This window comes from Polyodon spathula, chromosome 10 (assembly GCF_017654505.1).
Source record: "Polyodon spathula isolate WHYD16114869_AA chromosome 10, ASM1765450v1, whole genome shotgun sequence".
NCBI lineage: Eukaryota > Metazoa > Chordata > Actinopteri > Acipenseriformes > Polyodontidae > Polyodon > Polyodon spathula.
The window spans coordinates 45,219,262-45,241,138 of NC_054543.1; the positions used below are offsets into that span (position 1 = coordinate 45,219,262).

Consider the following 21,877-nt stretch of genomic DNA (forward strand, 5'->3'; position numbering starts at 1 on the left):
CTGAATTATTAATAGAGCATATGATACACTCACCAGGTTTCTATAATTGAAACTGCTAAAAAGGCTTGAAATATTTATTATTATTATTATTATTATTATTATTATTATTATTATTATTATTATTATTATTATTTCTTCTTCTTCTTCTTCTTCTTCTTCTTCTTCTTCTTCTTCTTCTTCAAATTATTATTATTATTATTATTGAACACAGAACCTCCTGCAAACGCTTCTCATTCAGTCCACATTAACAAATGGATCCATGTCTTATTTACTCTGTTCTGTGATCTGAGTGTGCTGATTGTGTTTGACACACACACACACACACGTTTTATTTTGTGTTGTTTGCACTTTGCTGTTATTATCCAGGACCCCTTTGTAAGCGAGGTCTCATCTCAATGGGCGCATCATTAAAATAAATAAATAAATAAATAAATAAATAAATACATACAGAAATAATGGGGGAAATAAAGTGGGAAAGCAATAATGGAGAATAGAATGTTTTAAAATCGTATAATGTAAAATACTCTTCTATTCACCCAGTATTTTTGCCTTTGATAAGATTATACTATGCATTTACCATAGTTTACCCTGGTATGCCATGTTTTATTAATATACTTTCCCATACCGCTCTGTGCTTTACAATGCCTGCCTATGCTTTCACTGTGCTTTATTACACATTGCTGTGGGAAACCTTTAAAAGGGCAGAGCAGAGAAAATCCACAATTGAAAACCCATCAGTGACATGACCGAACGCAAGCAAAAACAAAGCACTGCAAAGCAGGACTGTTTGTGATATAAATTATTTATTTACATTACAGAAAAAACCCCATCAAGACAATGTATAACTATTTGAACTATATCCATACATAATCAAATATAGCTGTAGTATCTTGTACAGTAATCATTGGTGTAGTTTACCACAAATGCAAGGCAACACGTGTTAATCCTGCCCCCGGCCCCCTCCGTCAGTGTACCCAGCTCAGAGCAGTCCGTGGTGGGGGGGTACGGGGTAGGTACTGTTTACTCTTCTTGCACGGTCACATGGTCCTAAATCAACCGGGTCGAAGCTCGCGTCGTATTGTCTGAACTGTAATGCGTCGCGTTTTGTTTCTGTCGGTTTATCCTGCTGCTTCTTGGGCATTTTCTATAGGGAAAAAAATAAATATATATTTTGTAAATCAAATCCACAAAAAAGAAGAGGACCAGTTGATGACTGACTGAGCTATGCACAGACAGCCCAGGGCTCCTGCCTAGGGTTACCAGACGTCCCAGGAAAAACAGGGATTATCCCAGTTATCAGCCTTCATTTTTTGTCCCGGTCAGAAACAGTAAAAATGTTGAATCGTCCCGGTTTTGCTAACCTGTAAACAGAGTCATTTATTAGGTTGTGTCCTGATTAATACAGCCATCAGTATAACTGATTTACTGACTGGTTTACTACACACACACATATATAGTTATGATCTGCAGTAAATAAATCCAATGCTTTGTTTTTTAATTATATTATTATATACAGCTATTTTAACTGCTTCAGAGCTGCTACAGCTTTGATGAAGTGAATTAAACTAAAAGTCCTGTTTTACCACTCTGGAAATCTGGTAACCCTATTCCTGCCCTTTCTCTGCAACACTGCAAAGCAGGCTCATGCACATGGAGATTTCTCTCGAATCCTTTCTCATACACCTGTCTAAGGATTCTGAAAAATCGCTCCTGATCCTAGATATGGCATGATATAAAAAAAAGCATGTCACTTTGGGCTCAGGAAATGAGGCAGTACCCAGAAACATTTGAGCGCTTCTTTTTAAATGTTTTATGCCCCTATAAAATGTTGCCTTAGTAAATGCATAGCAAAGTGTATGAAGCAAACTTTCTGATAGCCCAAAACAGCTGTAATGGGAAACCCCTTATACAAGTGTAATGAAGCACAGTGAAAGCATGGCAAAGCATAAGAAAGCATTGTAAAGCCCAGGGAGGTATGATAACTTACAGTGGCTTGCGAAAGTATTGACCCCCCTTGGCATTTTTTCTATTTTGTTGCCTTACAACCTGGAATTAAAATGGATTTTTTGGGGGTTTGTATCATTTGATTTACACAACATGCCTACCACTTTGAAGATGCAAAATATTTGTTATTGTGAAACAAACAAGAAATAAGACAAAAAAACAGAAAACTTGAGCGTGCATAAGTATTCACCCCCCCAAAGTCAATACTTTCTAGAGCCACCTTTTGCAGCAATTACAGCTGCAAGTCTCTTGGGGTATGTATCTATAAGCTTGGCACATCTAGCCACTGGGATTTTTGCCCATTCTTCAATGCAAAACTGCTCCAGCTCCTTCAAGTTGGATGGGTTTCGCTGGGGTACAGCAATCTTTAAGTCATACCACAGATTCTCAATTGGATTGAGGTCTGGGCTTTGACTAGGCCATTCCAAGACATTTAAATGTTTCCCCTTAAACCACTCGAGTGCTGCTTTAGCAGTATGCTTAGGGTCATTGTCCTGCTGGAAGGTGAACCTCCGTCCCAGTCTCAAATCTCTGGAAGACTGAAACAGGTTTCCCTCAAGAATTTCCCTGTATTTAGCGCCATCCATCATTCCTTCAATTCTGACCAGTTTCCCAGTCCCTGCCGATGAAAAACATCCCCACAGCATGATGGTGTTCTCGGGGTGATGAGAGGTGTTGGGTTTGTGCCAGACATAATGTTTTCCTTGATGGCCAAAAAGCTCAATTTTAGTCTCATCTGACCAGGGTACCTTCTTCCATATGTTTGGGGAGTCTCCCACATGCCTTTTGGCGAACACCAAACGCGTTTGCTTATTTTTTTCTTTAAGCAATGGCTTTTTTCTGGCCACTCTTCCGTAAAGCCCAGCTCTGTGGAGTGTACGGCTTAAAGTGGTCCTATGGACAGATATTCTAATCTCCGCTGTGGAGCTTTGCAGCTCCTTCAGGGTTATCTTTGGTCTCTGTTGCCTCTCTGATTAATGCCCTCCTTGCCTGGTCCGTGAGTTTTGATGGGTGGCCCTCTCTTGCCAGGTTTGTTGTGGTGCCATATTCTTTCCATTTTTTAATAATGGCTTTAATGGTGCTCTGTGGGATGTTCAAAGTTTCTGATATTTTTTTATAACCCAACCCTGATCTGTACTTCTCCACAACTTTGTCCCTGACTTGTTTGGAGAGCTCCTTCATGGTGCCGCTTACTTGGTGGTGCCCCTTGCTTAGTGGTGTTGCAGACTCTGGGGCCTTTCAGAACAGGTGTATATATACTGAGATCATGTGACACATCATGTGACACTTAGATTGCACACAGGTGGACTTTATTTAACTAATTATGTGACTTCTGAAGGTAATTGGTTGCACCAGATCTTATTTAGAGGCTTAATAGCAAAGGGGGTGAATACATATGCATGCACCACTTTTCCGTTATTTATTTTTTAGAATTTTTTAAAACAAGTTATTTTTTTCATTTCACTTCACCAATTTGGACTATTTTGTGTATGTCCATTACATGAAATCCAAATAAAAATCAATTTTAATTCCAGGTTGTAAGGCAACAAAATAGGAAAAATGCCAAGGGGGGGTCAATACTTTCGCAAGCCACTGTATATTCAAAAACATGGCAAACCAAGGGAAACTATGGCAAATGCATAATATAAACCATGGGAAAAGCATGGGGAAACTGCAAAATGACTGTGGTAAAATGTATGTGTTGGAAATGTTGTAATGTGCACCGAAGTCACTAGTGCCTATAAGCTATTATACTACCCTTCATAGGCTGTGGTACAGTTTCCTCTCCTCTCTCAATAACAGTCTTTAGTTTCTCTGTATTTTAAATATATAGGGCCCTATGAGGGCAAATACATATAATAATTATTAAAATAATGAATTTTCAGTTTATCAATGACCATTTCTTCTTAATTTCTTTTCATCTATATATAATAATATATAAAAGTCGTCTCTTTTGAGGGTTAGCGGTTAGGGTTTGGGGTTCAGGGTTCAGGTTAATAAAGAGGAATCTAAAATGATAATAAACAGTATCACAATTTAACAGATAAAAAAAAAAAAAAAAAAAAAAAAAGCAAATTGAAACATATATATTGTTGTTACCATGTCAAATATGAGTTACAGTATTTCCTGTAAAATACAATCTGCAAAACCAAGACGTTCTTTATTTTACTATCTAACACAGGAACGTAAAGAGAGTTTTCTCACCTAAATGAGGAGTGTACTAAACTGAAACTAACAAATCCTGTTTTAGTAGCTAGCTGCAATCTTGTTAAAAGCCTGTAATTCAGGCCATACACACTCCCCTTGCATGTTCGCTGCAATTGCCCCTGGTCTGCACTTAAAGGCTCCTTTACCATCCGGAACATATTAGTATTTCACAACCCCAGCTGACTTTCCTTTAAAGAAGTTGACTGGTGACTAAAGGTTCAAAACAATCGCAGACGCAAAAGGGCACATTTTTAGAGGATTCAAATAATTTTAATGGAAAGAAATTACTTGTAATAGTTTAACCGCTTCCTCCTGAAACCTACTTGCTTTTCTCTTGTTTTATTGGCCTTTGTCCTTTGAAATTGCTTCAAATTAGGACATTTTGCCCTTTATAAAGATCTTCAATGAAAAAAGGTGTTTCATGGTGTGAGGATTGATTTTATTAAATGTCATATTGTGCATAGCTCGCTGTGCTAGGTTCTGTCTTTGTATAGGGACATGTTTTTTTGTGAGCTCAGGGACATTTGTGCTATATTAATAATTGCAGTTAATCAGATCAGGCTCATCTGCAGTAACAGCTTCATGAAAGTGATGGGGGTAATCTGGAGCAGGCACATGCAATACCTCTTGGTTTTCAAAAATGGGTATTGATAACCTTTAAAGTAAATTGCTAACTTTTTAAAAGATATATTTATTCGACATGGGAAAGGCTACTTTAATTAAATTTAAAATGAAAACAGAAGAAATCCCAAAAAGGTGTGTGCTCTAGAACACAATATAGGGCGATCTTTAAAGATGGTTGGCATCAGGGTTTTAATGAGTGCTTGAAGATTTGAATTGACACGTCTGGTTTCAATAACAGTTTAGTGGTTCTAGCTGTAACTTTATTAAACCTGAGTCTGATGCTGGTAAAATTACCAAATATCTGGTCATGCTTTACTGAACAGGCTCTTCAGATATCCGGTCATGCTTTATTGAACGGGCTCTTCAGATATCCGGTCATGCTTTGTTGAACGGGCTCTTCAGATATCCGGTCATGCTTTGTTGAACGGGCTCTTCAGATATCCGGTCATGCTTTGTTGAACGGGCTCTTCAGATATCCGGTCATGCTTTGTTGAACGGGCTCTTCAGATATCCGGTCATGCTTTGTTGAACGGGCTCTTCAGATATCCGGTCATGCTTTGTTGAACGGGCTCTTCAGATATCCGGTCATGCTTTGTTGAACGGGCTCTTCAGATATCCGGTCATGCTTTATTGAACGGGCTCTTCAGATATCCGGTCATGCTTTATTGAACGGGCTCTTCAGATATCCGGTCATGCTTTATTGAACGGGCTCTTCAGATATCCGGTCATGCTTTGTTGAACGGGCTCTTCAGATATCCGGTCATGCTTTATTGAACGGGCTCTTCGGATATCCGGTCATGCTTTATTGAACGGGCTCTTCGGATATCCGGTCATGCTTTATTGAACGGGCTCTTCAGATATCCGGTCATGCTTTATTGAACGGGCTCTTCAGATATCCAGTCATGCTTTATTGAATGCGCTCTTCAAATATCCGGTCATGCTTTGTTGAACGGGCTCTTCAGATATCCGGTCATGCTTTGTTGAACGGGCTCTTCAGATATCCGGTCATGCTTTATTGAACGGGCTCTTCAGATATCCGGTCATGCTTTGTTGAACGGGCTCTTCAGATATCCGGTCATGCTTTGTTGAACGGGCTCTTCAGATATCCGGTCATGCTTTGTTGAACGGGCTCTTCAGATATCCGGTCATGCTTTGTTGAACGGGCTCTTCAGATATCCGGTCATGCTTTGTTGAACGGGCTCTTCAGATATCCGGTCATGCTTTATTGAACGGGCTCTTCAGATATCCGGTCATGCTTTATTGAACGGGCTCTTCAGATATCCGGTCATGCTTTATTGAACGGGCTCTTCAGATATCCGGTCATGCTTTATTGAACGGGCTCTTCAGATATCCGGTCATGCTTTATTGAATGGGCACTTTTTTACATTTATTACCTGTTAACAACCATGCTTACTAACATAATAACAGATGCAGTTAATTTGTTGTTGTTAATACCTGCTGCACAGGATATCAACTTGCAGTGTTAGTGTTATGCTGGGATAAATGAGCTTTAGTCTGGAAACCAAAACAACCTGGTAGGAAAACAGCCTTACAGGGAAGTTATTATGTGAAAGCGAGGCAGTGACCTTGTTAACCCTTACCACAGTCAAAAAATGTTGAGCACGATTTAATTAGATGCAATTAACACACCATTGATCCATTCTCTCCCAGAATAATGAACTAAGTGCTTGAATCTGTTCTGTATGTTAATCCTGGTGTATATCAAGGCAGTCGCGCACAGAGGGAATACACTGAAAAGCAAGTTAAGGTCACATCATGCTAGAAAGGGATGAGCCATCCACTGTAGTTTACCACAGAAACTTTGCTCAGTAATCTTGCAGTGTTCCCATGCTTTTCCCATAGGGCCCTATTCACAAAGCTGTAAGGACTGTTGTAATGACTTCATCACAATGCTTTTTATGCAAAAAACACATATGTTTAAGACATGTTTGAGGCAGGTGAGAAAACGTGCGTTCCTACTGCGCTGACAAATCTTGAAAAAAGGCTAAAAAGCCCAGAGCATCTTATCCTCCAACTGTGATAATTCCCTAAGCAGCTGAGTGGTGAAGAAACCCAAAGTGTTGTAAACAGTGCCAGTGGGCTTGGAAACCAATATAAAATGGGAGGAAAAAGGCTGGTTGGATTTCAACAAAGAGTCTGTATATTTACAGAGATGTTAGCAAAGAGCTCTTGATATCATGGAAAGGAAGCGTCCCCAGATGCATTGTTAAAAAGATTACTGCAGGAGAACCCCCCACCGATGGGCTTGTTTACAGGTGCGCTGGGGGACATTTCTCATTTCAATAAAGGTGACCGAGCTAATACATCTCTTCTGATTGTGCAGTGGAGAATCCCGACTCAGAAGGGATGATTAGGCGCTGGCTGTAGCCGTTGTAATTTACACACCCTGGGAGTGCTGCAATTGTTGTGCTCTGGTGTGCACCAGGCTGGCAGAATGTAAAGTGAGCCCTCGAGGACTGGCTAATGCTACGGAGGCAGACAGTTGCTGAGAATTTTTTTCTTTAAAAAATTAAAATAAGAAATTCTCTAGTCGCTAACAAACCACAAATGAATAATTGGATGCTGGAAAATCAGAACTGCTACATCCGTTTGTAATACCGATGTGCATAAAATATGATTTTAAATACTGTGCAACACCACCATTTAAACAATGTTGCTGTTCCTACCTGGTACCTAACCCCTTCCTTTGTTGTAGGGCAGATTTACTCCAATCAGACAACGTGGCCTACAGCACAGGAAGTGATTACTGGGGGTTCCAGGAGTCTGTAGCGCTGTATCAGAAAAATCTACTGGACATATCCTGAAAAAAAGATGCCAAAAAACTAACCATGTTCAGCGCAATAAGAGGTTAATCAAAACGTCTTGAAGCTGCTAAAGAGCTATAAAATTGCTATAGAGACTGGCATGTGTTACATATACGGTTGCCACCTGGCCCCATAATTTCGGAACGCTGCGAGACAAAGCAGGATTTTGAAGTTTTCTTTAAAATGAAGGAAATCAACACATGAATTGTGCGCTAAATCTTTGCTAAATTGATTCTGTTGATTAATTATCTCGAGGCAGCATGACAATACAATAATAATTAAATAAATAAGCAACATAATCAATATGTATTTATTTTTTAATAGTTTATATATATATATATATATATATATATATATATATATATATATATATATATATATAAGTTTCTTTACAGTTTCTAATAGTATTTCTCCTTCTCCTGCTCATATCATTAATACTGAGCCAGCAGTATACCCCTGATCAGTGTTATTATTAAATTGGGAGAATCAGTTACATTTTACTAATTAATATGATATAAATAGCAACTTTCAAATATTGACAACTAAAATAGTAATTTTACAAAATAAAAAAGTATCTTGAATAAATACATTTATAATAATTAAGAAGCAGTATAAATTAAGCAAGCGTTTAGCGCTCAATTCACGCGTTTATTTCTTTCAGTTTAAGGGCAACTTAAAAAACCCTGTCCCATCCCAAAGTGTTGTGGAATTATGGGGCCAGGTGGCGACCCTAGTTATACAGGGAGGGGAGGGGTTGGTGGTGGATGGGTTTGTAATGATTTGTGAAGTCAGTCTGCCCTCATACCTTGTTAGCTGTGCAGGAAGTTGGCTTAACAGGAGGGCTGTGGTGTCTGCATCCCCAGCTGCAGGGATAACAAAGTGCAGTAGACAACACCAACAAACAAACCGGGTGAGCATTCCTTAAGAATGAGAAGAACAAACTGCTTCCAGCGGGGTCCTTCTGACTAACCTGCACAAACAAAAACTCACCTATGTGTTTGTATTCCTGTTCTCAAAGGCATAATGGTTGCATGGTTCAAGTTTACATTGAAAGGTGTTCTTTGAAGTATCAGTCTAATTTAATGACTTTAAACAGCAGCTTATTTAAATAACACAAGCGCTAACTCCATACCATATTAATATGGGTGATTCACAATAAAATGACAGTGGAAAACTGCATCTGCTGCACTACGTCAATCCAAAAGAACACCTTTGAATTTAAAACCAAACCAGTGCCAGAGATGTTTGAGGACAGTACAGAAGCTACGCAAACACCAGATGACTCCTCATGTAGCCTGGCTGTGATCAGGCACAAATGTGCTGCTGTGTTTTAAATGCAACATCTAGCACAAATGAAGTTCTAGTAAAAAGAAGCATAATCATCTTAAAGGCTCTAACAATGATTCCAAGCTCCTGTGAATTACATATATATATGCGCATTGCTACAATCACCCGAAAACCTGAATTCAAATATCAAAATCTGAGAAGCTGCTGCAGTGACAGAAGCGGCACAAGAGAATGTGAGTTGTTTGTTTTAAGCTTTATACAGTTACTATCAAAATAAAAACGTTAATGTTTCAACAGATAAATTCATAAAAATAAACAATGATGTCCATAGAATTTATTCACAGTCTGGAATGTCAGTAATTGATCGTTGAACATATGTAATTGATCGTTTAACGTATGTAATTGATCGTTGAACATACGTAATTGATCGTTGAACGTATGTAATTGATTGTTGAACGTATGCACGCGACTGGATGTTTTGCGGGGTGTTACCTCACTACTGTACACACCAACATTGAAGAACTCCCTGCATAAGGATGTCTGTAACTTCACTTCTAAAATTTATTTTTTCCCAGGGCTTACCAATGATGACTAACTGTTTAATATCGAATATGCAGAAAGTGCTGTGAAATGCGTGCCATGAAAAGGTGTGCAGGCAATGTCCCTGGCTTTGTGCGGCACGATGCTTACCGCGTGATACACAGCACCACGACGCAGATGATGGCCACCTGCACAGCCCCGATGAGGGAGGCGATCAGGACGTAGCGCAGCTTTCCGGCTCCTGGGACCACGTACAGCACGTTGAAGTCCTTCTTGTCACAGTGCGCCCCGCTGAAGCCAGCGTCACACCTGGGGGGAGGAGAGGAGCGAGGCATGTTACAAAGGTATAACACATACTTCAGTCAGGAAACTAAATTAGGTGTGAGAGATTTTTATTGACAGGGACTGTAGGTTTTTCTAACAAAGAGTAGTAGTGGGTGTATGGAACGGTTTCCCAAGCTAAGCTGCACTTATAAAAGTTTACCACAGTATTTTTGCAGTTTTCCCATTCTCTTCCCATAGTTATACAGTACTGTGCATTTCCCATAGTTTACCCTGGTTTGCCTTGTTTATTAATATGCTTTACCATACCTCATAGTTGTTTACAATGCTTACCTAGGCTTTACCACACTTTCACTATACTATATTACACTGCTATGCTTTTACTATGGGAAGGTGTTGATGCTGATTCATTGGGATTCAAGCGCCATCAGGGTGAGGTTCGGCTGCAGAGACTAGTTCCTTTAGTTGTATGATGTATCAATAGCATAGGTGCATTGGCTTGTTACTGTTAAATGGAGAACGACCATGTGTAAGCTTACATCCCTGTAAGCACTGTGAAGGGATGTAATGGATGTAATGGTGATTTCAGACATCAGCTTAGTAAGGAAGGGTGAATAAAATGGCTATGTGAAGATGAGTTTGTAACAGTGTGAATGAGAGCTGCCACAGAATCAGAGTGGAGAAGGTGGATGATAGTTAAGTCCACAGGTGGCTAGTGTAGCTCAGGGTTGGAATAAATCTCTTCGCTGCAGGAGAGGGTCTTATTGAGCAAATGCCATGCCTCTGGAAACAACACCAACTTCTGCTTAACATTGTTTCTCACTAGTTTTAAAAAGTCAGTCACTGCAAATCAAATTTGATCCTTTATTTGTCATCCAGCGACATGTGTAAATGATATGTTTAAGTTGACTGAGCACCAGATGCGTACATTCAGCACAAAGATGTTGTCTCCTTGTCATCTCTAGTACTGCCTGGGGGTCAGTTGTCTCCTTGTCATTTGCACTCTTTCTTTATATGCATTCTTACAAGCTTGCAATCTCTAGTTGTCTTCCGAGCTCCTACTTCTCCCCACCCCCACTGTGCCTCTGTAATCGAGGAGAGGTTTGTGGATCACTATGCTTCCCTAATCTCTTGCTCATGCAGCTTGATCTCTGAGTCAAAACGCCTGACCGGTTTCATTCTCACCCCCCCTCCCCTTTCGAGTCATGCTCAAGACTTTTTGGGGCTTTGGGTTGAGCACCACTTAACTGCCCCCAAGAATGTGGAATGAAGCTAAAGACTTTAATTTCTGCCTAGCATTTACACTAACCTGGCCTGTTGGTCTAATCGACATTTCGTTTGTCACTTTGGAGAAAGAAACTGATCTGGTATGCAATGTTCTTTCCAGAGCAAGTTCCAAATGCAGATGCGCAATCACTTGTTTGAGGGACCGAGTCAAAGAGGTCAATGCCTGCTTTATTCTGTGGGGCTCAAGTCAACACTGTGATCCTGTGACTTTAATTAATAAGTCAATTATAGTGCTGGGAAGGTCAGTTTCACACAGTGTTTATAAGGCCATTATTTACATCACCTGCAGAGATCTCAGCTCCACATCTCACCTGCATTGTCACAATAAGTCTTACTTCAGAACCCCTGCATGCCATCGTAATTTCAAATGCTTTTAAACTGTAAATGTCCTATTCTGTGATCTTGTTACCTTCTCTGTTTGTTTACAGTATTTTACTAAGTGTCTTTTTAGTATGGTCCGCTATCTATATTATACAAGTTATGGCTATATCACTGACTTAAGGTAAACTCTACTATACATCACAGGCAGACTCAACAGAGCCTATCTGTCTGAAATGGGGGCTTGCCTGGATCTTTACATCTAACTGTTATCCTTTTCAGTAAAAGGTTTAACCATGGTCTTTTGCATGGTAATTGGGCTGTTTTTCTGAGCTATTTCTTATGGTTATATTGAAAATGTAGCACTGTTTAACATGGTTTGACACACTTCTTAATCCAGCTCTGTACTGTACCTGCAGGAGGGCTGTAGCTGGTCTCCAGGGTATTCACACTTCCCATTGATGCTCTGTACTGTACCTGCAGGAGGGCTGTAGCTGGTCTCCAGGGTATTCACACTTCCCATTGACGCTCTGTACTGTACCTGCAGGAGGGCTGCAGCAGGTCGGGGTATTCACACTTCCCATTGACGCTCTGTACTGTACCTGCAGGAGGGCTGCAGCAGGTCTCCGGGGTATTCACACTTCCCATTGACGCTCTGTACTGTACCTGCAGGAGGGCTGCAGCAGGTCGGGGTATTCACACTTCCCATTGACGCTCTGTACTGTACCTGCAGGAGGGCTGCAGCAGGTCTCCGGGGTATTCACACTTCCCGTTGACGCTCTGTACTGTACCTGCAGGAGGGCTGCAGCAGGTCGGGGTATTCACACTTCCCGTTGACGCTCTGTACTGTACCTGCAGGAGGGCTGCAGCAGGTCTCCGGGGTATTCACACTTCCCGTTGACGCTCTGTACTGTACCTGCAGGAGGGCTGCAGCAGGTCTCCGGGGTATTCACACTTCCCGTTGACGCTCTGTACTGTACCTGCAGGAGGGCTGCAGCAGGTCTCCGGGGTATTCACACTTCCCATTGACGCTCTGTACTGTACCTGCAGGAGGGCTGCAGCAGGTCTCCGGGGTATTCACACTTCCCGTTGACGCTCTGTACTGTACCTGCAGGAGGGCTGCAGCAGGTCTCCGGGGTATTCACACTTCCCGTTGACGCTCTGTACTGTACCTGCAGGAGGGCTGCAGCAGGTCTCCGGGGTATTCACACTTCCCGTTGACGCTCTGTACTGTACCTGCAGGAGGGCTGCAGCAGGTCTCCGGGGTATTCACACTTCCCATTGACGCTCTGTACTGTACCTGCAGGAGGGCTGCAGCAGGTCGGGGTATTCACACTTCCCGTTGACGCTCTGTACTGTACCTGCAGGAGGGCTGCAGCAGGTCTCCGGGGTATTCACACTTCCCGTTGACGCTCTGTACTGTACCTGCAGGAGGGCTGCAGCAGGTCTCCGGGGTATTCACACTTCCCGTTGACGCAGTAGTCCGAGTAGTGCTCTGGACAGGGGATGTACAGCCCTCGAGCCGTCTCCTTGGCAGCATTCTCCTCTTTTATCCAGCTCTCATCTGTGTGAAGACAGCAGCTTGTTTATTATGCAAGCATTCCACATTTGTTTCAGTGTACGTTACAAAGAGAATTTCCACATGACACTAAAATTAGCTATACTAAATATAACTATATATATATTATAAAAATATAGTATAGGGTACTGTGTAAGATACAAACTGATTTTGACATGCCTCTCGCAATATAAGCTTGTAACATACAGCACCCCATACAATGTAATTCTTAAATCATAGGAATATAAGTGTAGTGCAGGCAGCCTATGTCAGCCTCTTAGAGGTAGAGTGCTTTGCTTTTGAATTTATAAAATCTTCTGTACAAAATGAGTATACTGTATGTGTTATGGTCAATTATTATTGATGTAGCACCCTCTTAACAAGCCTGATGCTTTTCCCATTAGGGACAGTGCTACAGAGACAGATTGATGTCATGTTTATTTTTTCTCTTTTCATTGCCTGCATTATTGTAACGTATTTTTGTTCTTTTTTGATAAGCAAGCTGAGTTACGGCTTTTTAAAAGAAAGTGGAAAAACAAAACAAAACACATTATCATTAGTTTGATTAGTTTGCTTGGGAATGAATGATCGTTTTAATTAAGATAAAAAAAGCTGTTCTCTTTCATGAATTCTGGGGCGTTTCAGTTATCAGTGTAATTCCCTGACTATACAAAGCTGTTTATCAGTCTGTTCTGTCTATCTCCATACGCTCTGTTGCCAAGAGATATAAAACAAGTATTTGGAAGCCGGAATGGAAAGGTTTGCACAGAGGCAGATAAGAGGCACTCTGTTTACAGTGTGCCATTCTTTTCAGTAGCTCAGGGCGACCACCACATCTACCCTTATAAAAGTTTACCACTGTAGTTTTGCACAGGATTTTTGCAGTTTTACTACGCAATTCCCATGTTTATAATATACATTTACCATGTTTATTAATATTCTTTACTATACCTTGCTGGTAATGCTTTCACTATTACGAAAGTGACACGAAAATGATGTGAAATGATACCGAAAATTGACACCCCCTCCCACCCCCCCCACCCCCCCCCACCCCCCCCCCCCCCCCCCCCCCCCCCAGTGTGGCACTCTGTATGGAAAGGACTTTATCTTAATGTGGCACTGAGTGCAATATTCAGTTCTGTTGAAGAAATCTTTGAGTGCTCTGCATTGCTGCAGGCAACAGCAACATACCTGTGGTGTCTGTGCGTGCATAATGTCCGTCTCCAGTGGTTATATTATCTGTGAATGCAGAGAATAAATACATTTAACAACATGCTCACTATCTGGTTGAAATCAGTGTCAGTGAAAGAAACTGCATTGACAGTGCTTGAGCCTGTACTGCATATAGAATATACTGTAATACACTATGTATACATGCACTGGCTTCTCATACAGTATACTGCAATATGCACCAATCACTGGCTGACAGCTGTCAATAACAGAGGAAACACTGATGGATATTTTCAGAATGTGTTCAAAGTTTAAGAGTGCAGCACAATAGATAACCAGGTACCTTACTCGAAAAGTTTAAAGCTGGAATCCCTTTGTGGGGTGTGACGGGAAGAATCGTTTTATTTTTCCATCAGATGATACAGCTTTATAATGCATGCATCTCTCTGTACAGAATGTAGTGTATTGTAAAAAAAAAAAAAAAAAAAAAAGCAATTGAGTATTATTGAGGAAAGAAACGTTTCTTGGCAGTTTACTAACGTTAAAATGTATTTATTTATCCAAAATCAATTTATCCTCGTGTTTAATCACACTGATGAAGTCATTACCTGAATAATGTTTATCTACATGGCTTTTTTTCTTATCGTTTTTTTTAAGTTAATTGATGAACAAAATCATTTTACAGAATAAAACTGGCAGAATATGTTTCTTATAATTTTTAATGCTTCTCTTTGCCCTTGCTCCCCAAGCAGCCCCCCACTCCCCCCCCCCATCAATCTGGCACTCACCTTGACATCTACCCAGATACTTCATCTCAATCCTCTCCTGCCTCTGACAGGAAGCCTCCTTCACCTGACACGGGTTATCATAGGACTTGCCATCAGAGGCGCAGACGGGATTGAAGCTAATGTGAGAACAGTCGATGTTGCAAACACACCTAAACAGGGAGTGAGAGACACAGACAGAGAGGGAGAGAGAGTCATTTCTGTGAGCTTGGCTTATGTCAGCTTCATTTGTGTGTGTGTGTGTGTGTGAGGGGGGTGTTCAGTCTGCAGTGCAAGGTCAGGTACAGTAAAGAGGCCCTGGGGAGAAGTTCAGTCGTTCCCGCCCCCCCACCCCCCCACCCCAGTCTCACGTGCTTTGATATCACGCTACAGGGGGGGTCTGGCAGGAACAGCAGACAGCTCCATTACAAGAGTGAGCTCCATTATAACTGCAGCAAGCCAAGAGGCAGTGAGAGTTACAGCAGAACGATTATCATATGTATAATATGAGATAATACGGTCGGAGCATTAGCTTTGCGGTAGTCAATGCATTTTTAGGCAACACTGTTATGTGATTTGTAGTTTGCAGGTCAGCCACTCACCACAACAGGAGATGTCACCTGCTTTCAAAGTGGAATTCAATGCATGCTGTACATGAGAAGTCTGCTTTTATAATAAGGAGCATCCCTTATTTTATAGACCAGTCCTATATATACACTGAGTGTACAAAACATTAGGAACACCTGCTCTTTCCATGAAATAGACTGACGAGGTGAATCCAGGTGAAAGCTATGACCCCTTATTGATGTAACCTGTTAAATCCACTTCAATCAGTGTAGATGAAGGGGAGACAGGTTAAAGAAGGATTTTTAAGCCTTGACACAATTGAGACATGAATTGTGTATGTGTGCCATTCAGAGGGTAAATGGGCAAGACAAAAGATTTAAGTACCTTTGAACAGGGTATGGTAGTAGGTGCCAGGCGCGCCGGTTTGAGTGTGTCAAGAACTGCAAAGCTGCTGGGTTTTTCACATCCAGCCAACAGCAGGCCAGTGGTCGAAAATTGCTCATTGATGAAAGAGGCCAAAGGACGCTGACACAAATTGTGCAGAGCAACAGACAGGATACAATTAGTCAACTGACAGTCCAGTACAACATTGGTGCCGAAAGACCAACAAAAGAATGCACAACTCGTCGTACCTTGGCATGAATGGGGTATGGCAAAGACGACCTAACAGATTTCCACTTCTTTCAGCAAAACACAAGAAACCGCGGTTGCAGTGGGCTAAGGAACAAAAACACTGGACACTGGAGGATTAGAAAAACATTGCCTGGTCTGATGAATCCCGGTTCCTGCTGTTTCACGCTGATGGGAGGACTAGGGTATGGAGAAAACCACATGAGTACATGCATCCGTCATGCCGCGTGTCAACATTGCAGGCTAGTGGTGGTGCTGTGATGGAGTGGGGTGTGTTTTCATGGCACACATTGGCCCTTTGATAAAAGTGGAGCAATGTTTGAATGCCACAGGATAGATGAACATCAGTGCCAATCAGGTGCATCCCTTCTTCACACAATGTATCCATCTGCTAGTGGAGTTTTTCAGCAGGATAATTTCCCATGCCACAAGGCTAGGATTGGAATGGTTCCACGAACATGACAGGGAATTAGGCTTACTACAGTGGCCTGCCCAGTAGCCAGATCTCAATCCAATTGAGCATGTGTGGGATGAGATGGAACGAGCTATTCGGAGTAGAGATCCACTACCAGCCAACTTGACACAACTGTGGGAAGCATTGGAGGCTGTTCTGAGGGCAAAAAGGGGTGCAACTCAATATTAGTAAGGTGTTCCCATTTTTTATTTACACTCAGTATATACAGTGCCTTGCAAAAGTATTCAGACCCCTGACCAATTCTCTCATATTACTGAATTGCAAATGGTACACTGAAATTTCGTTCTGTTTGATATTTTATTTTTAAACACTGAATCTCAGAATCAATTATTGTAAGGTGACATTGGTTTTATGTTGGGAAATGTTTTTAAGAAAAATAAAAAACTGAAATATCTTGCTTGCATAAGTATTCAACTCCCACACATTAATATTTGGTAGAGCCACCTTTCGCTGCAATAACAGCTTTAAGTCTTTTGGGGTAAGTATGTATCAGCTTTGCACACAGTGTTGGAGTGATTTTGGCCCATTCTTCTTGGCAGATTGGCTCCAGGTTGTTCAGGTTGGTTGGACTGCGGTAGTGGACCGCAATTTTCAAATAGTGCCACAGATTCTCAATGGCATTGAGATCAGGACTTTGACTGGGCCATTGTAGGACATTCACCATTTTGTTGAGATCCATTCCACTGTTGCTTTGGCCTTGTGCTTGGGATCATTGTCCCGCTGAAAGGTGAATTTCCTCCCAAGCTTCAGTTTTTTAGCAGATTGAAGCAGATTCTCTTGCAGTATTTTCCTGTATTTTGCTCCATCCACTCTTCCTTCAATTGTAACAAGATGCCCAGTCCCTGCTGATGAGAAGCATCCCCACAGCATGATGCTGCCACCACCAAACTTCACTGTAGGGATGGTGTGTCTTGAGGCATGGGCAGTGTTAGGTTTGCGCCACACATAGAGCTTTGAGTTTTGGCAAAAAAGCTCTATCTTGGTCTCATCTGACCACAAAACCTTTTCCCACATCGCAGCTGGGTCACTCTCATGCTTTCTGGCAAACTCCAGACGTGCTTTCAAATTGTACTTTTTGAGTAAAGGCTTCTTGCCACCCTCCCATACAGGCCAATGTTATGCAGAGTTCTTGATATGGTTGACTGGTGCACCATTACTCCACTCCCAGCCACTGAACTCTGTAGCTCCTTCAAAGTGATTGTTGGCCTCTCTGTGGCTTCTCTCACAAGTCTCCTTCTTGTTTGAGCGCTGAGTTTTGAGGGATGGCCTTTTCTTGGCAGTGCCTGGGTGGTGTGATGCAGCTTCCATTTCCTGATTATTGATCCAACTGTGCTCACTGGGATAATCAAACACTCGGATATTATTTTGTACCCTTTCCCTAATCTATGCATTTGTATTACTTTATCTCTAACTTCTGTAGAATGCTCTTTGGTCTTCATTTTCCTTCTGATTTACAGCCTTACCACTGATCCTTCAACAATGGAGTTTTTATCCAGAAAATGTGACAGCAACTTTAATGGTTCACAGGTGGAGGCCAATGGTAAGGTAATTGTTTCCTCGTTAGGCAATTTCTTTCATCGGTGCAAACTGGGAGCTTCCACAGCACAGGGGTTAAATACTTATGCAAGCAAGATATTTCAGTTTTTTATTTTTCTTAAAAATATTTCCCAACATAAAACCAATGTCACTTTACAATAATTGATTCTGAGATTCAGTGTTTAAAAATAAAATAGCAAACAGAACGAAATTTCAGTGTACCATTTGCAATTCAGTAATATGAGAGAATTGGTCAGGGGTCTGAACACTTTTACAAGGCACTGTATATATATATATATATATATATATATATATATATATATATATATATATATATATATATCTATCAGTCTACATCCAACGACTGACCGATTGACATTGACATTTGAGAAATATTGGCACCAAATTCTGCCATGAGAAAGTATGCATGCGTTCAGATTTGAACCTTAGGCAGCTCGATTCTGTGTCCGTCCACAGCAGTCTAACACAACGTCCTGGGGATCTGATTCATGAGCCTTTTCCACTTTGCAGAGCACGCTGGTCATTTATAACAGTGTGGGGAGGAGATACATTGATTCACTGACAGTTGTTTATTAGCTTCATAGAAGCATTTGCTTTCAGTCACTGTATATTAATGTTAACGCTGGGATATGTTATTTTTCAGCACTGGCAATCTATTGCATTGTAAGTTCATTTTATTCTTTATATAAACAAGCATCACTTCAATGCCGTTCTGACAAAGCCCTGATTTAGATACCTCTTAATAATTGAAAATGGAGGAGATTTTCACGCTGTATTTATTAAAAATAAAGCAATGAGTTGACTTTTTACTGTACAGTAGATCAACAGTGACACTTTATTGTGGGCCTCCGAATAATTCAATTGGCATGGTACTTAATTTTTTTTTTTTTATTATTACGAATACTATTATTACAACATGATACATTTGCAATGCAATGATGTCATGGGTTCAAGAGGGATTTGCAGACCCTTGCGAATGTCAATCATAGCTGGAAGTGTATTCTTATTATTTGCAACGGTTTAATAATGTAGATCTTTCTTTGGGTACAATGCCCTGGCTAGGGAATTCAAATGCCTGCAATCCATTTCATTGCAGAGTGTGAGCGCTGCAGAGGCAGTTGATTCAGCTTTTATTAAATGCCTCTGTTAGTTTCAGAACACAAATCACATTAATCCTGCTTCTGGAAACTAATGATGTCCTGGTCGGTGCTCACTCTGCTCTTACTTAAATCAGCATCTTTCTTGAAAAAATCTACAGACTTCTACTGAAGGCTCAGGGTGATTACATAAACAGAGATGTATCCAAACACCATGATCTGTGAACTAGTAAAGGGCTTTATTAGATCTCCCGATACCCCCTGCTGGGATCAGCCACAGCTTCATTCTATTAGAGAATATTACAACATCATTGCATCAATCACCTATCTGGGGTGATTGATGGGATTGTAAAATGCTAAAAAATCCACACGTTACTTACAGTACATGGGCAGGACACAACGGAATTGACTTCTGATGTGTCAGAAGTGAAACATTAGTGAAGCCACCTTTATTTCTGGCCTCTATTACAAGAAACACAAGCAGAGAGCCAAATCCATTCCTTTAGTCAGCCAGCCCTGCGATTGAATTGTTCACATGCCTATTGAGCAGAGGATGGGAACTGGGAAATGTACAAGAATATTAGAGACCATTGCATTGCATCAACACATTTCACTGATTCTCCAAACAGACCAGAAATCAGGGCAGCCCCAGTCTGTTTCTTTTTCAGTTCTGCTGTTCTTCGGACTGACACACGATTCCTGCTTCCTGTCCTGTCACCAACAGCACCACTGACACAAAGAAGTGTCAAGGAGCCTGTCTGTATGAACACAGACAACACCGCGGTTTAAAAGCCTCTCAATTAAATGAACGGTGCTTCATATCCCGTGGGTTCATCAGTCAGGCCTCTGTAGCCAAGCCATGGTGAGATTTTTTGGAACTGATCTATAAATAGCTAGCAGGCAGACATCATCGGCAGAGCAGGGAGGCTTGATTGAGATTTATAAGCCTGGGCTCTGCGCCTGCTAATTTATTACAAGCTCTGTGCACCCTGGTGCTTCAGAGTGCCCACCCAGCTTCCAAAGAGGTCCTGGGATGGGGTACTGTACAGTAGGGTTTCTTTTTTTAAAATTTGAATTTAGTGCTACTGGTATTAGAAATGAAGGAATCATTGACCCAGCAGAACTCATATACGAGACAGTATAATAGCAATATTTAATATACGTCAAAGATAAAAACAGCCATTGTACAGTGAAAGCTGATTCATTCTGTTGTCACCAATGGAAGAGCTCAAGACTGACTTGCATGTGGAGACTCTGTTCAAGGGCTCTCTGTTCACTGGCTGGTTACAGCAGGTCTCCTCTGAGTTTAGGTGACTGAATATATACAGGTATTACTGTCTTTGAAAGGGGGACTTTCAATGAGTTGATATAAAAGAAATTAAACTCCAAGTCTATTCTGTGGAAATTAAACTCCAAGTGGATTCCTCGTGGTCAGCTAAAAAAGTCCACAGACTCTGTGTTTATTTCTTAAAAACAGGATTATTTTTCAAACATGAATGATGTGGCCAAACTCCAATACAGGTCAAATACTGGCCTGGCTACATTATTTTGACCTATGTTACTAAGTTACTAGGCCACATTGATATGGGTTCCTGCAAGCTGGCATATAGCAGTAGAACCGAAAATGTATTGCAAGTGTGCATCTTATTGTACATACACTTTTTGTTTTTGTTTGATTTGTTTCCTTTTTTGTAACATGGGATGTGATTTAAAAACCCAGTTTCAAAATCCCAGCTTTACTCACATCTCAGGAAGGAATACCAAACCAATAAATGGCACCTTGTTTTCAATTGCACATTTGGCCAATCAGACTTGCCCTTTAAATAAGGAAGCAGCAGCATCAGTCAGTTGACTGCAAGGACAAGCTCTCTAGCTAAATGCAAAGATGCAGTATTGGGCCCTTTCCCATGCCTTATCCCCCCACACACCCCTGCACATTGGATAATGTGTCTGGGAGCCATGAATTGTTAATAAGCCTTACCACATTATCCTGCCCTGTGCATTATTGCAATGCTACACTCCAGTGTTCATACAAACACATTACGGCAAAGTGGAACACTTAGTTAAGCTCTGTTTCCTTGTTAGTCTCGAGTCATGACCCTGGCCTCTGCCAGCTACACACAATCAGACACACACACACACACACACACACTTGTTACTTTCTCAACTTCTACCATATACCCGAGAACCATCATCAATTACAAACCCAATCAATGCTCCATATAGCATAACTAGTGTCGACATCGGATGCCAGACTCATCAGATTAAATCCCAGTATTATAGCTTTCAACAAGCCCCTTTGATAAAGGGCTGCCCAGGTTCACATCATTTACAGAGAAGATAACAGTGCTGATAGTGTTATCTGATACATCAGGGTTAGATATGAGTGCAGGTGAAATACAACATACTCCAGATTTTGTTAAGTGCAGGATTAAATACAGTAAACTAGGGAGCAGGTAAGTGCAAGATAAAGTGATATAATCTATAAAATTAGGCAGTAGTTGATAGTCACAGATTTCTCGCCTGCCTTTTCACTGTCACTGGAAGCAATTTCATTTTCACAAATATTTCTGTTATTTTATAAACAGTAAATCCTTTTTTTTTAAAAGTGGACGTTAAACGAAAGTGACACCCATCGCCAGATTACATCACAATCCAGGGTTCAAGATTCAAGGAAGCAGATG

At 41.1% G+C, this 21,877-nt stretch overlaps 1 protein-coding gene across 2 annotated transcripts in view; it reads right to left on the reverse strand.

Moving 5' to 3' along the window:
- Positions 1–805: 805 nt before the first annotated feature.
- Positions 806–21,877, reverse strand: part of LOC121321413 (tomoregulin-2-like) — a 62,011-nt gene continuing 40,939 nt past the window's right edge. Inside the window, exons 6-11 of one of the 2 annotated variants that reach the window (XM_041260342.1) lie at positions 14,892–15,040; positions 14,125–14,172; positions 12,801–12,939; positions 9,639–9,797; positions 8,467–8,524; positions 806–1,144 (exon numbers count right to left, since the gene is read on the reverse strand). In XM_041260342.1, the coding sequence (XP_041116276.1) occupies positions 980–1,144; positions 8,467–8,524; positions 9,639–9,797; positions 12,801–12,939; positions 14,125–14,172; positions 14,892–15,040 (718 nt within the window). In that variant the 3' untranslated portion in view covers positions 806–979. The remainder of the gene's footprint in view (positions 1,145–8,466; positions 8,525–9,638; positions 9,798–12,800; positions 12,940–14,124; positions 14,173–14,891; positions 15,041–21,877) is intronic. The other variant, XM_041260344.1, reaches the window with a different exon arrangement.